The sequence below is a fragment of the Vanessa atalanta genome, chromosome 2 (assembly GCF_905147765.1).
Source record: "Vanessa atalanta chromosome 2, ilVanAtal1.2, whole genome shotgun sequence".
Classification (NCBI taxonomy): domain Eukaryota; kingdom Metazoa; phylum Arthropoda; class Insecta; order Lepidoptera; family Nymphalidae; genus Vanessa; species Vanessa atalanta.
In genome coordinates this window covers 13,650,236-13,664,532 of record NC_061872.1, presented here as the reverse complement: position 1 = coordinate 13,664,532, position 14,297 = coordinate 13,650,236, and the positions used below count along the sequence as shown (strand labels likewise).

Sequence of the window (14,297 nt, the reverse complement as noted above, 5' to 3'; positions counted from 1 at the left end):
CAAACCGTTTGGTTCGAATTTTGGGTACGTCAACAACGTTAAAAGTATATCATTAAAAAAACACAGTGCACATACGTTTGACAACAGAAAATAGGTTTCCATCCTAATGTCACTAGATCGCCATTAATATAATCAGTGTTAGACTCACACAAATGTTTTTCTATTAATTTAATAAAAAAACACTAAGCGTATAATTTTTTCTCAACAGAAACTTTTTGCTATGTGAGCATCAAAATTCAGACTTTGGACTTATCCTTAAATAAATATTCTATCATGTTGTTTGCCAAATTGTTAAGATATTATTTTTACGTGAGTTCTTGTCGAGTCGTGGAGTGTTTAAATAATAACAATAAGCGCAGTTCGGACTGTTTGTAACTCAAATTTTGTCATATTTGTAACTTTGACCTAAATTTTCATTTGAGAAATACTTTTTCAGAGAAAGCGAAAACCTATGAGATATGAATATTGAGGCATTATTCAGGATTTATTTTGATGTAACGAAAAATGAATTCAACCATTTAAAAACGTATTTAATTAATCCTTGACATCTTCATACATTATACTTATAAACTTTATATGGCGTGTATGCTATATAAGTATATATGTATATTTCTTTCTTTCAGTCATTATTGATGTAGGAGGAGACAACAATAAGACGAAAGAAGCCAGAAGAAAACATTGGAAGCAACTAATTGCTACGGCCTTAGCTCAATAGGATAGTTGCATTTGAATAACAATACTAATGTTTTAATTACTACTATGCAAATACATCTAGATGGCCCAGTGGTTAGAACGCGTGCATCTTAACCGATGATTTCGGGTACAAACCCAGGCAGGCACCACTGAATTTTCATATGCTTAATTTGTATTTATAATTCATCTCGTGCTCGGCGGAGAAGGAAAACATCGTGAGGAAACCTGCATGTGTCTAATTTCAACGAAATTCTGCCACATGTGTATTCCACTAAGCCGCATTGGAGCAGCGTGCTGGTCATGTGCTCCAAAAACCTTCTCCTCAAAGGGAGAGGAAGCCTTAGCCCAGCAGTGAGAAATTTACAGGCTGTTAATGTAATGTAATGTAAAATACATACATATATAAATAGGAACTGTACTAAATACTAGATTACCTAATTAACTACCTAGTTTATATAATACAACTTCAGTACAAGTATTGTATGTTGATGATACTATCCCATCAAAAACATAAATGTAAAAATGAGAGCCATGTTAAATATTATGATATATACCTTGGTTGTTGACTTCGACGACAAAAGAAGTGAGATCTAAATTTATGCCAAGTTAAATAGTCACACACGGTGCTGCTCGCCAGTTCTGTTACTAGAACTTGGCTGACACGCTACTGCGTGTCTAGATATCGGAACCTTCCGAGAACCATTAACTGCACAAAGTATCAACTACACGGTTATATAATGAGAAATATAATATTTAATATATGTATTATTTACTATTAAAACTACCAACAATTAAGGGTACAGATTTTTTATATATCGTCTTTTTAGTAAAATTAGGTAATACGACATCGTGTAAAACATTTATTTATTTATTTATAAGACAAAATAGTATACATTGCAGGACATGGTTGTCCTAATTCGATATTACGTTGTTAACAATGTTAAAAATAAGTCTCTACATTATATATGACATAGTCCAAGTGGCTATAGTTGTGAGTTCACTCAAGCTGCAATAAAACAAATCTACCCTAACATCAACACATAGCTTGCCAAAGCTCTAGTAGGACTCTAGTCTCTCTCGTTTAGTAAAGAAATTTAGATTTATAGGTAAAAAAGATGCTTTTGTCAGGATATGTATAAGATATGTCAAAACAAACTCGAGGTTCGTACCAGTACCTATTGGAGAGTTTTGCTACCCGTCTCAAGGATACTTCATACTTTAGCATCGACATTATAAATAACAGATACTTGCAAAATTTTTAAATCAATACGACAGTCATCAAATTGGTACATTGATTTCCTAAATTAGTCTGCATATCGACTTGGTTGCAAGTGAAGCTAATTTAAAATAAATCATTTATAACTAGAGGCGTCGTCGGACATCCGGTTGAATCGAATTTGTTTTCGATATATAATGTATTAAATAACAGACAATAAAATAAATAAACCATGTTTTACAACCCGTGTAAATTAAAACAATAACAAAAAATTAGTTAAAATAATATTCTATGAAACCGTATTATAGAAATAGAATAGAAAAGGACAGAGATAAAGAGAAAGAGAGAGAGAAGATCGCCTTGAGTGGATATAACGCTTTTTTCATACGTCACGATTTCGACCAATTCACTCGACTGTAAGCCGCGTAAAAGAACTTTGTTCCAAAAAAAAATATATTTACTTATTGTCTTTATTATAAAGTTGTCTATAAGTTATTATGCAAAACAAAACTGGTAAAAAGATTCAAGAAACATTCACAAAACCTGCCTACAATGTTATGATGCCTCTGATATGTTTTAACTACGTTGACATAATTAGTTTTTTAAAGAAAATAAGCCATTCGAAGAAAGAAATTAGCGTGAACATATTATATACCGTCAATTATGAAATGAAATAGTAAAAATGTAACTATAAAGATACATGTGTTATTATTGTAATCAATAGAGACTATTCGTAGCTAAAACCATTTGCGCACAAACGACTCGTAACATTATTTTTGAATTCTCATATATTATCTGGCATGGTGTCGTGAGAGCATTTACACTGACCCGAGAAATCATTACAAACAAAACGTCTGCTACTCACGAGAAGAAAATTTAAAGCTTGCTATTATATATTAGTGATTCGTCTCGGCTTCACATGGGTCCAATAAGGGTCTATATACAATTATTTAATTGAAGAACAAACATAATATGAAAAATTCTTGGTTTTTCCGGCTGGGAAAGTTGAAATTATTAGTTAAATTTGATGAAAACTGCATTAACATACATTCCGTACTTTGAAAGATCTGAGCGTATAGACGGCGAGAAGCGACTTACCTTGACCATCGTATAAATTATTCAAATTTGAATATATAAGCCGTGCACATTTTACTCTACGATTAACAATAAATTTACTGTTAAACCAATTTTGATTTAATTCATACGTATCATTGACATACGACACACTTACATAAACTAATAAATTAATAATTTAAAATAAAAAATAAATATTTTTACTTAATATTTACTTGCAAAGCGCACTTCTCATTTTTTTCTAATACACATGCGAAGCCGAGGTAATAATTTGTTTCAAGACAAGTATAATTACGATCTGTTCACAGCGATAAAAGGCCACGACGGTCAAACTCTGTGTCAATTCAGTGGTGATATTTGTTGCGACATGTTCAAGTTGCTGGTTGTGTTGTCTGCGTGTCTGTGCGTCGGTTATGCTGCTGTCGGCATCGGCCCTTTGCAGCCGAAACCAGAGGAATTCAGTAAGAATTGTTATCCCTCTTGCTACAATGCTGATAACAATTATTTACTTAACACGTGTGTTATCGGCATCTCGAATGGATAGAAATGTTGTTTAGTGTATTATTTATAATTACAATATTTATTTGTTTGTATACACGGATTGTCAGTGAGAGCTTATCGATATTTTTGTGTAACGAATAAATTATTTAATTAAATAAAACATAAATATGTTATATTTACTGTAAGTTTAAAATTAATTAAAATCATCCAATTATTCTATGAATTGGTATTTTTTTGCCAAATTATATATTTATATGAAATCACTAGATATATAAAATATGCTATTCATTTATAGTTATTACTATTTAAAATTGTACCTTAGAAGTATTTACTTTTCAAAATAAAATAGCTCAATACAGTAAATAAATAAAAAAAAAAATTAAATTTTCATACAAAAACGAATCCGCATTGAAAGATAGTGGTGAATTGAACTCTAAATATCTTTTCCCATCATTGGGACGTTTAAAGCTACTGATTTCACTTAATTCTTTAATCATTTGGACGTTGATCATTGACTATATAAATATATATTTATTAAGCACGTTTATGTGTATGGATAACATTCGTTTTCCTTGCTATCTCTTTACAAATGATCTTGATGGTATTTTTATCCTAGACGGCTTTTTAAAACTTGCTTAACACGTTTTCCATCTATGAATGAAATTCATGAAAGTAATTTATGTGTTATATCTATACTATAATCTACCTCTGTACCAAATTTAATACAGAGTAGTTAAGCCGTTCTAGCGTGAATGAGTAACTAACATCCATCTATCCAATCGCGTTTATAATATTAGTAAGATTACATGTACTTGTCGGTATTCCGCGAAACTTCGCGTCTATTCAAAATATTTTTTAGGAATTTCGAAAGAGGTTTTGTTTTGATTTTATTTCATAATAATTATGTAAACATAATGTAAACTACAAGTCACTACTATCTACATTTGGCGCCAAAATGTTGAAACCTCTTTTCAAGTAAATTTTTAATATCATATAGTATATTAAGTATTAATTATTAGTTCGTTACAAATGGAGTTTGTTGAAAACAATAATTTACTTAAATTATTGTATTTTAAAACAGAAGATCAAGAAGGATGTTACATAGATGATCTGAAAGCGGTCATCCCATTCGGTCAGGCAAGGCCATCCAAGACTCCGGGTAATTGTATGGAGTACAGATGTAGCACGACGAAGATCACATATGTGACGTGAGTTACTTTTTATTATTTGTAACGTATATGGGACTCTTACCTTAATATTACTGGTTCAAACTCAGAAAAGCACCATCGTATTTTCATTTGCTTTTGCGTTTATAATTCATCTCGTGTTCGATGGTGAAAGAAAACATTGAAAAATGCTCGTGTCGGATGAAAATGTTTCCAAATTCACCGACCCGCATTGGAGCAGCTTGGTGCAGTAAACTCCAAACATCTTTCACACCAAGAAGAGGCTTAGGCGCCTTAGGCTGTTACTTTTTTGTTAGCTTGGAAGCATACACTGAGTATGTTGATTTATTCTATTTTATGTCATTATTTATTTTACAGGTCACAAGTACTTTAGCTACTTACATTGGAATCAGAGTAATGTATGTGATGTTGTCCAATATTTACAGGTGTGGTGCGGTGGCGGCGGCTCCTCCCTGTAAGATGGTAACGTCCGAAGAGAAGCTCTATCCAGACTGCTGTCATCAAATTGAGTGCCCTTAAGCCTCGTTAAGTCTCCATTTATGTGTCAACCTGTACTGTGCTACACTTATGCTGGCATCAAATGTTAACGGGACCAAATTCCACATACCTGCTGTAAAACATTAGGTACCTACATAATGTAATTAAATTATTTACTACCTAATGATATATATTTTTTATTTAATTCCAAGATTTCTATTTCATATTACAACCTTTATAACGTTTTGTATTTTTTTTTATATTTACAGTTTTTATTAAATTATAAAAAAAAATATCAGCCGCGATTGAATTTCCCATCGGAACAATTACAGGAACCATCGAAATGTTCTTAAATATTAATGTTTTGATAACCTGCTTAGCCAATAGTCTAATTGTTACGTCGAGGAAATTGAACATCGTCAACGAATAAAGACGAGAAATTTTTAGAAGCCGTCTATATAAATCTGTACAGAAAAATAAATAAGCCTGCAATGAAACTTTCTATATTTTTTTTCGGTGTAGAAGCCAATGCACTCGATTCACAGATTCTTTGACAGAAAACCCACCATTTTGTTTACCAATATCGAGGATTTTCGTGGAGTAAACATTTGGACGTAAAACGAAGCTACTCGACATTTCAGCTCGATACTAAACATTAAGAAAGGGGAACGGTTATTTTATGATTATGAACCAGAACACTGATTGCAATTTAACTGATTTAAATTTAATATTTCATCACCAATTGAGTGGAATCAAGTTTCTTCTACTCGTAAACAAAACCCTACAAACGAACTGTCCACCCCCATGTGACCATATAATTAAGTCATCTTTTGTTTGTCTTTGTATAATAACTTGGCTTGTATAATTTGGATACAAAAAAATCAAATATGAAAGAAAAACCTCCGTAAAATCGAGCGACTTTAATAATAAGAAAAATGTATTTATTAGGTCAATGAAACTATTTTTTTATTTATTTTACAGAATATTTATTTATTAGTTTCTTAAATCATATATTATTTCCATAACAATAAATTGCGTCATCTCAATATTTTGACTTTGTGTTAAATGACGCATTACAAAATTTTAATGGAAATTCATCAATTCTGATGTTTGTAAACTCATCACCTAAAGGCGAAACATAGGATGAGGGTTTGTATGGAACTAAGTTTTGAAAGTTAGGAGAATGTAAATCGGAGTTAAGTCTTCTGTTTATGAGTAAGACTGTTTTAATACCGATTCAAAAATTCGTCGCCTAATATGGTTTAATTGGTGTTAATTGTGCCGCGGCCGACTAAAAATCTAGAATTTAAGAAAATTCTGTAATGTGTTTCAAATATTCTACCGCCAAATAGCAGACCTCAGTATTGTCGTGTTCCAATTTGAAGTGTGAGTGAGCCAGTGTAACTACAGGCACAAGGGACGTCACATCTTGGTTCCCAAGGTTGGGGGCGCATTGGTGATGTAAGGAATGGTTAATATTTCTTACAACGCCATTGTCTATGGACGGTGGTGATCACTTACACAGGTGGCCCATTTGCTCGTCCGCCTACCGATATAATAAAAAAAAAATGTATTTCTGATTGAGTACCCCATAGAGTACAGAGCAAGTACATCAATCAAACTAGCAGCAGAAAACACACAATATTGTAATATTAACATATAAAAGTAATAAAAACCCAATTAATGTTATTTTTAGATAAGTGATGCAACTGTAATTTATGATATGGTGGAGCCCTTTGACACGAGTTTGTATCTTAACGAAATCTGTACTAACATTATACATGCTAACGTATCAAAATTATGTGTGTTTATTTGTGTAATCACGACTACCACTGAATTTTTAGCAATGGTAACCTGAGAATTGGCTACGGCAATAAGCAAATCAATAAGGGAACTTACAAGTAACAACGTATTGATTGTCAAAAATAGACCTTTGGCTTGGGAAGAAATTCCTTTCGGCGTTTTTTTGTTTACTTTGCAGATAACATTTTTGTTTGGAACAAGTTGTGTTAGACAGTATCACCTAGATATTGTAATAACTTTTAATTCACTAAATTAATCATTTTTGTGTTATTTTTTTTTTGAGACCATGTTGTAACTTACATAACCTGCTGGCTTCTCGCTAGAAGACAATTAAACTTGCTGGTATGTACTTGAACATCGAGATAAAGAACACTCTTTTTAAATATAAATCTCCGCATACATCTTTTGGTATCTTTAGTATCTTCCTGCTATTAGGTATGATTGCCTTTATTTTTAATGTCTGCATTTTTTACCAGAAAGCATCACAATCGATATTTCTCCTGAAATTAAAATATAATTTTATTCATAAGAACAAAAAAATAAAATCCGAAAAAGAGAAAAAAATCCGGAAAAGAGCAGTTCATCATTCATATTTTTAATAGTAGTACGAAGATATGATAACGACATGGTCACAGCGATAAAAGGCCACGACGGTCAAATTCTGTGTCAATTCAGTGGTGATATTTGTTCCAACATGTTCAAGTTGCTGGTTGTGTTGTCTGCGTGTCTGTGCGTCGGTTACGCTGCTCTCAGCATCGGCCCCTTGGTACCGAAACCAAAGGAATTCAGTAAGAATGATTACCTCTCTAAGAGCCTTCCTTCGGTCCTTCGGTAGGGCTTTGTGTGAGCCCGTGTGGGTCGGTACACCCACTGATAAGGTATTCTGCCGCCAAACAGCAGTACTTAGTATTGTTATGTTCCAGTTTCAAGGGTGAGTGAGCCAGTGTAACTAAAGGATCAAGGGACATAACATCTTAGCTCCCAAGGTTAATGTCGCATTGGCTCTGTAAGGTTAATATTTCTTATAGCGCCAATTTCTATCAGTGGTGGTGACCATTTAACATCAGGTGGCCCATTTGCCCGTCCGCCTACCTATTACATAATAAAACAAACTCGAATTTTTTTCAAGAAACAGTGACAAAAACTTGAAGTGAAAATAAACTTGTATTACCAAGCTTTCGATCAAGTTAATCCATCCATCCCTGGGGCAGAGTATTCGATTCTATAATTAAATTTCACAGATCATTTACATTTACCTACAGCTAAATACATGTTAAAAAAATGTTCATATAATTCAACGTGATTATTACATGTACATTTTATTATATTGTTTAAAAGGCCTAACTACTGAGTGTCTGGTCGGTTCTTCTCGGTAGCATCTACATTTCGAAGCGGTGGTAGTTTATATTATTTAAATTAACCTTGTATTAAATGACGATTCAAAAGTGTTTGTAAACTCTACATGAATAAGTTAATTGTTGATTATGAATGGATAAAAATATTTTTTAAAACGAAATTTTAACATTCTAATATTATAAATGCAGAAGTAACGTTGTATGTGTGATACAAGCGCACACACACAGAAACACACATAAGCACATAGATACACACAATGGAATAAATTAATGTGATAAAATGGTATCATGTGTTATGGAAAAGAGAGCCAACCTGCCACAAGCCTGCTGGTAATTAATACGAATAATTTACTAGCCCTAATTTTAAATTAGTTTTCAATTACGTACCAACTTCAAGATGTAATAATGAGTGTGTGTTTGAGATCAGAACAGGTGTTTTTTCTTTATAACAGAAGATCAAGAAGGATGCTACATAAATGATCTGAAAGCGGTCATCCCATTCGGTCAGTCGAGGCCATCCAAGACTCCGGGTAATTGTATGGAGTACAGATGTAGCACGACGATCATCACTTACGTCACGTGAGTTATTTTTTATTATTTATTACATGTGGACACACGTTACTCGAATCTCTCAGTGCTCGGCGGTAAAGGAAAACCTCATGCATACCTTTACATTAAATTTTCACCAACCCGAATTAAAACAACGAGTTCGATGACACTGCGAACGCAACTTTGTGATAATATAATATATTAAAAACCTCTGAAACGCTATCTTATGGTATAAGTTTTAAGTATTATTTACTACTTTTCTAGTTATGTATTATGCATTCTTTTTAAATATACGTGCCAAACATTCGAACGTCTGACTGTATCAGACGACACCCATATAATTTTAACTTGAAATGTCTTATAGCTGCTGTTATGGCAAACATTTTTTTGCGATTACTATGCAATTGCATCTGATCTATTCTCCATTACCTCTCACTGTCTGATCGTCCATTTAAGCTCCCAATCCAAATTTAGCAACATCTGTAGCCAAAGTGATAAAAATGAAGAAATAAACACATCGTCATATATAAATTTGTGTTTATAATTCATCTCATGCTCGGCGGTGAAGGAAAACATCGTGAGGAAATCTGCATGTGTCTAATTTCAAACGAAATTCTGCTGTATTGGAGTAGCGAGGTGGAAAATGCTCCAAATCTTCTCCTCAAAGGGAGAGGAGGCCTTAGCCCAGCAGTGAGAAATTTACAGGCTGTTAATGTAATGCAATGTAATATTAGTATAGAATATAAATTATTTTACAGATGTGGTGCAGTGGTGGCGACGCCCCCCTGTAAAGTAGTAACGGACAAAAAGAAGCCCTATCCAGCCTGTTGTCCTCGACTTGCTTGTCCTTAAGCCTCGTTAAGTCTCCATTTACATGTCAATCTGAACTGTGTATAAACTTTAACTTACAGCTAACGTTAGCTTTATTTATACAACCCATTTTTTAAATGCGACTGAATATAATATGTAAACATGTGTGGTCATTACTGTTGTGAATATAATAAATGCTTGCTTATGATTTAATACTTGTTGAATTATTTATTCTAAGATTTATGTATAAATAGATGTAATATAATGATAAGTAGTGAGTATATTTTGGCATGGTCAAATATACTTACTTTTAATAGTCACGAAAACAACCTATTGTATTCTTAGCTGCTCATAATCTGTAAAGATATTCTATAGAAATAATCTCGAAACTCACCGCAGAACACGAAAGAGAAATTTCTGAAAGAGGTATGTGATTTTACAAAAAATATCAATCATAAATATGACATGTTTACACTATACAGATACACGCATCAAGTGTATTAAAAAAAAATAAAAAAAATATATCCCGCTGAGTTTCTTTCGCCGGTTCTTCTCAGGTCTGAGGTGTTAAATTCCGAACCGGTGGTAGATTTTTGACAATCAATAAGCAAATGTAAACACTTCTATATTGAATAAAGATTTTTGACTTTGAGTGTACGCACATCGATATTCATATGCGTGTACATATATACGCATCAATACTGACAAGTATATTATAGACTATTATAGGTTATACTGTAATATTGTAGATTAAAAAATGTTTCAGGTAAATAAAAATATTTTGTCGCGCCTTTTTTCTTCCAGTATGTCATCTTTGTTGCCAAATTTTCAAAATATTCTATTCGCCTGACTCCTCGACGACTCATGTAATCTTGAATAATAAACGAATGGACAGTCCTAAGTATTATTAGGACTGTAATTAAAAAAATCATTGATATCTACAGTAATATATTTTATCGTGATATAAACTTTGTAAAGCACTTTATATACATTTTTTTTTAAATAAAGTCATCTGTCATTTGGCTTTGACAATTGATTAGTGAATCTCAGATTATGCACCTTTGACATTTAATTGTAATGGCCTCTTTTGCATTCTTGGCATTTAATGTCAATGTCATATCTAAAATATGTAAATTTAATATGTTTGCGATGACATTGATATTTGTCTTAGGAATAAAGATTCACTTTTCCTCCCACATTCAAGTCTTAATATGACGTAAATGTATTTTAGAAGTTTTACTAAGTTTTAAACATTATTTAAAGATTTGTTTTGACGAACTAAGGTTAATGATTTTGAGAGGTTGAGGTTGCTTGGTTAGGATTAATGTCTTAAATTATCACTTTAATAAAATGGGAGAAATTTAAAATTAATTTGAATGGCTATTTCGTAACAAAGTCAAAGTCAAAGTCGAAAATCTTTATTCAATATAGAAGTGTTTACATTTGCTTATTGATTGTCAAAAATCTACCACCGGTTCGGAATTTAGCACCTCAGACCTGAGAAGAACCGGCGAAAGAAACTCAGCGGGATATATTTTTTTTTAACCATTTTCCATGTACAATGATAATTATATTTTAGTTATTTGAAACAGCCTGTAAACAATACTTATGGTACTTTACAAGATTAACTTTGAATATTCTCCCTTATGCATTTTATTATTTTTGAAAAATAACCGTGTCTGAGTAATTCTTTTTATTCAATAATATTGTCTATGAACTAAATTGTTAATATTTTTGAACCCTTATTTCCTATTTTTCTCTTTGAATATTTTGGACTAACTTCAGGGAAGCATATTTGTAAAAGATTATTTGATGAAGATGTATTTTGGATATTTTACAGGCAGTTTAATAATAATAATAATAAGTAACTTTATTCACCAAGAAGAAACAAAGACAAAATTAAGGTACAAAACCATAAAAAAAAAAGTTAACAATATGATATTTGATGATTTGGTGAAAAGGTCGTAGTCTCAGCTAGGCTGCTTTTCAGTCTACGCCTTGTACATATGCTGCCAACACAAACGTTACAGTCATTGCAGTAAAAGGTAAACGAAGATATAATTCCCAAATAATAAAAATGAATACAATTTACACGCCCAATAGGCTAAAATAAAAAACATGCAAGCATAATTAAAACAGAGAGGTTTTTTTTTTTATTCTAGTAAAAGGAAAATATTTCATATTGAATAAAAATAATAATATTTAAAATGTATAAGTAAATAGCGATATATATTTTAATAAATTACAATCAAAATAATAATAAAATATATTAAGTTTATTTACACACATTTGTCCAGACACATTGCGTCTTTTGCATTGATAGAAGCCATTGCTTGCATTGTGCCTTAAATTTATTTTGAGACGTACTGTTTTTAATCGGTGGTGGGATATCGTTCCAACAGTTTGAAGCTGCGAAGCGAAAGCTACCTCTAAATGATTGCAAATGTGGTCTAGGCAGTATTAGTCGCGGAACTCGACTCAATCTACAATTGGATTCATTTGTTTCGGACCATTTAAGTTTATCCGCCAAATAATTGGGAATTTTACGATATTTTAAGTTGAAAGTGATATTATTTAATTTAAGTGTACGGCAATTTTTCATATTTAATATGTTCTTGGAATTTAAATAAGGTGTAATATGTGAATATCGAGGTATATTGTAACAAAATCTTAGACAAGAATTTTGTATCCTCTGTATTTTCCTTTCAGTCTTTTTATAAAGGCAGGGGCCATAAAGAATATCACAGTAATCCAACTGAGACAGAACCAAGGACTCCACAAGATTAGATCGCGCTGATTCACTCAAAAATGGTCTAAACTTATAAATAATTTTGAGTAAAGCGTAACACTTCGAAGTAACAGATGATATGTGTTCTTCAAAGCGTAATGACCCATCCAACTTCACTACAAGATTCCTCGCTAGCTTAGACTCAACTAAGGAATGACCATCTATATAAATCCTATGACATATTTGACCAATCGATACCATTTGTTGCCTAGTACCAAAAATGATGCAAGTACATTTTTGTGGATTTAATGACAGGTCATGGTTCTTCGACCAACTAAAAATTTGAGAAAGATCATCATTAACATTTTGGATAGTTTTATCATTATTTATATATGGATTGGTGTTCAATAATAACTGTGTATCATCTGCGTACATGTGGACTAAACTAGTTTTGATACATTCGAGAAGATCTGCCGTATAAATTGAGTACAAAATTGGTCCAAGTATAGAACCTTGGATAACACCTCTATTAACTTTTATAGACCTTGTAGGCCTTCCATTAATGCCAGAGACTTCTACTATTTGTAATCTATCTTTAAAATAACTAGAAAACCACTTGCATACTAGATCAGAACAACCATAAAATTTCAATTTGGCCAGAAGTAAATCTATATTAAGACAGTCAAATGCTCTACTGTAGTCTGATAGTATCAAAATTGAAGCCATATTATTATTAGATGCAGAAAGAATTTCATCAACAATATGTAATAACGCTGTAGTGGAATTGTGTGACTTTCTAAAACCGGATTGACATTTCGGAATAATGCAATGTTTTTCAAAATAGGAAACAATTTGTTCCTTTTCCAAAACCTTTGATAAAACAGGCAAAATTTCAATCGGTCGTAAGTCTTTCACTGAGTCTACATTTGTCTTTTTCGGAAGAGGTTTAATAATTGTAGTTTTCCACGATTTAGGAAAGTATCCCGTGCGTAAAGAAGTATTTATTATATGTGTAATAGCAACTAACGAGTATGGGAGGGTAAGTTTCACCATTTTAATATATATGTCATCAATACCTACGGCATTAGAGACTATAGAATTAATTATTTTTAAAATGCTCTCGGTGGAAAGTTCTGTAAAATCACATCCAGAATAAATCGGTTGGTTATACTTATTTATAATGCTACTATTATGTGAAACACTAGGTACAGAGTCAAGGAATGCTTTATTTATTATATTTGGATCACATAGATGAGCTGGAATTGTGTTAGTGTGAGTGCCTAAAAACTTTTTAAGTTCACCGTGCATTTTTTTCGGATTATTTATAAATTTATTAATTTTATTTGTGAAATAAAAAGATTTTTCTTTTTGAGTTACCTCAAATACAGTGTTTCTCAATTGTTTGTATGAATTTATATCACGATCAGAGTTCGTTTTTTTAGCAATATTACAAGCCTCTGTCTATCATCATTGCTTTAATTGTATCTGTAATCCATGGGGAAGGGGGATATTTGAAACGCTTACTTTTCAAAGGAACAAAATGATTGAAAAGGCCCAGAATTAAAAAATTAAAACAATCTGCCATAGCATCGACATGGTCAAACTGTAATATCATGTCCCAAGGTGTAATAGATGATGCGAATTGGTATGTATCAAGATCAAAATTATTAAATGGTCTGTACTGAATAACTCTTGGAATTGGTTTATTTACTTCCAGAGGTATAATTGCCGTAATAAAAGCATGATCACTCAAATCATCATTATATTGAACATTAATTTCACTTATATTTAAGCTATCATTACAGCAGATAACATCTATTAGAGAGCTAGATGTATTCGTGACTCGAGTAGGTTTGTTAACTATTTGATTCAATTTATATTCCGCTATTAAGGTTAAAAATTCA

General features: G+C 32.1%; 1 protein-coding gene across 6 annotated transcripts in view; it reads left to right on the top strand.

The window, feature by feature from the left end:
• LOC125072039 overlaps positions 1–9,864 on the top strand; it is a 16,319-nt gene extending 6,455 nt beyond the window's left edge. The window contains exons 1-3 of one of the 6 annotated variants that reach the window (XM_047682557.1): positions 3,290–3,444; positions 4,566–4,692; positions 9,614–9,862. In XM_047682557.1, coding sequence (XP_047538513.1) covers positions 3,351–3,444; positions 4,566–4,692; positions 9,614–9,707 — 315 coding nt within the window. In that variant the 5' untranslated portion in view covers positions 3,290–3,350 and the 3' untranslated portion in view covers positions 9,708–9,862. The other 5 variants (XM_047682539.1, XM_047682549.1, XR_007119949.1 and 2 more) reach the window with 5 other exon arrangements.
• The last annotated feature ends 4,433 nt before the right edge of the window (positions 9,865–14,297 follow it).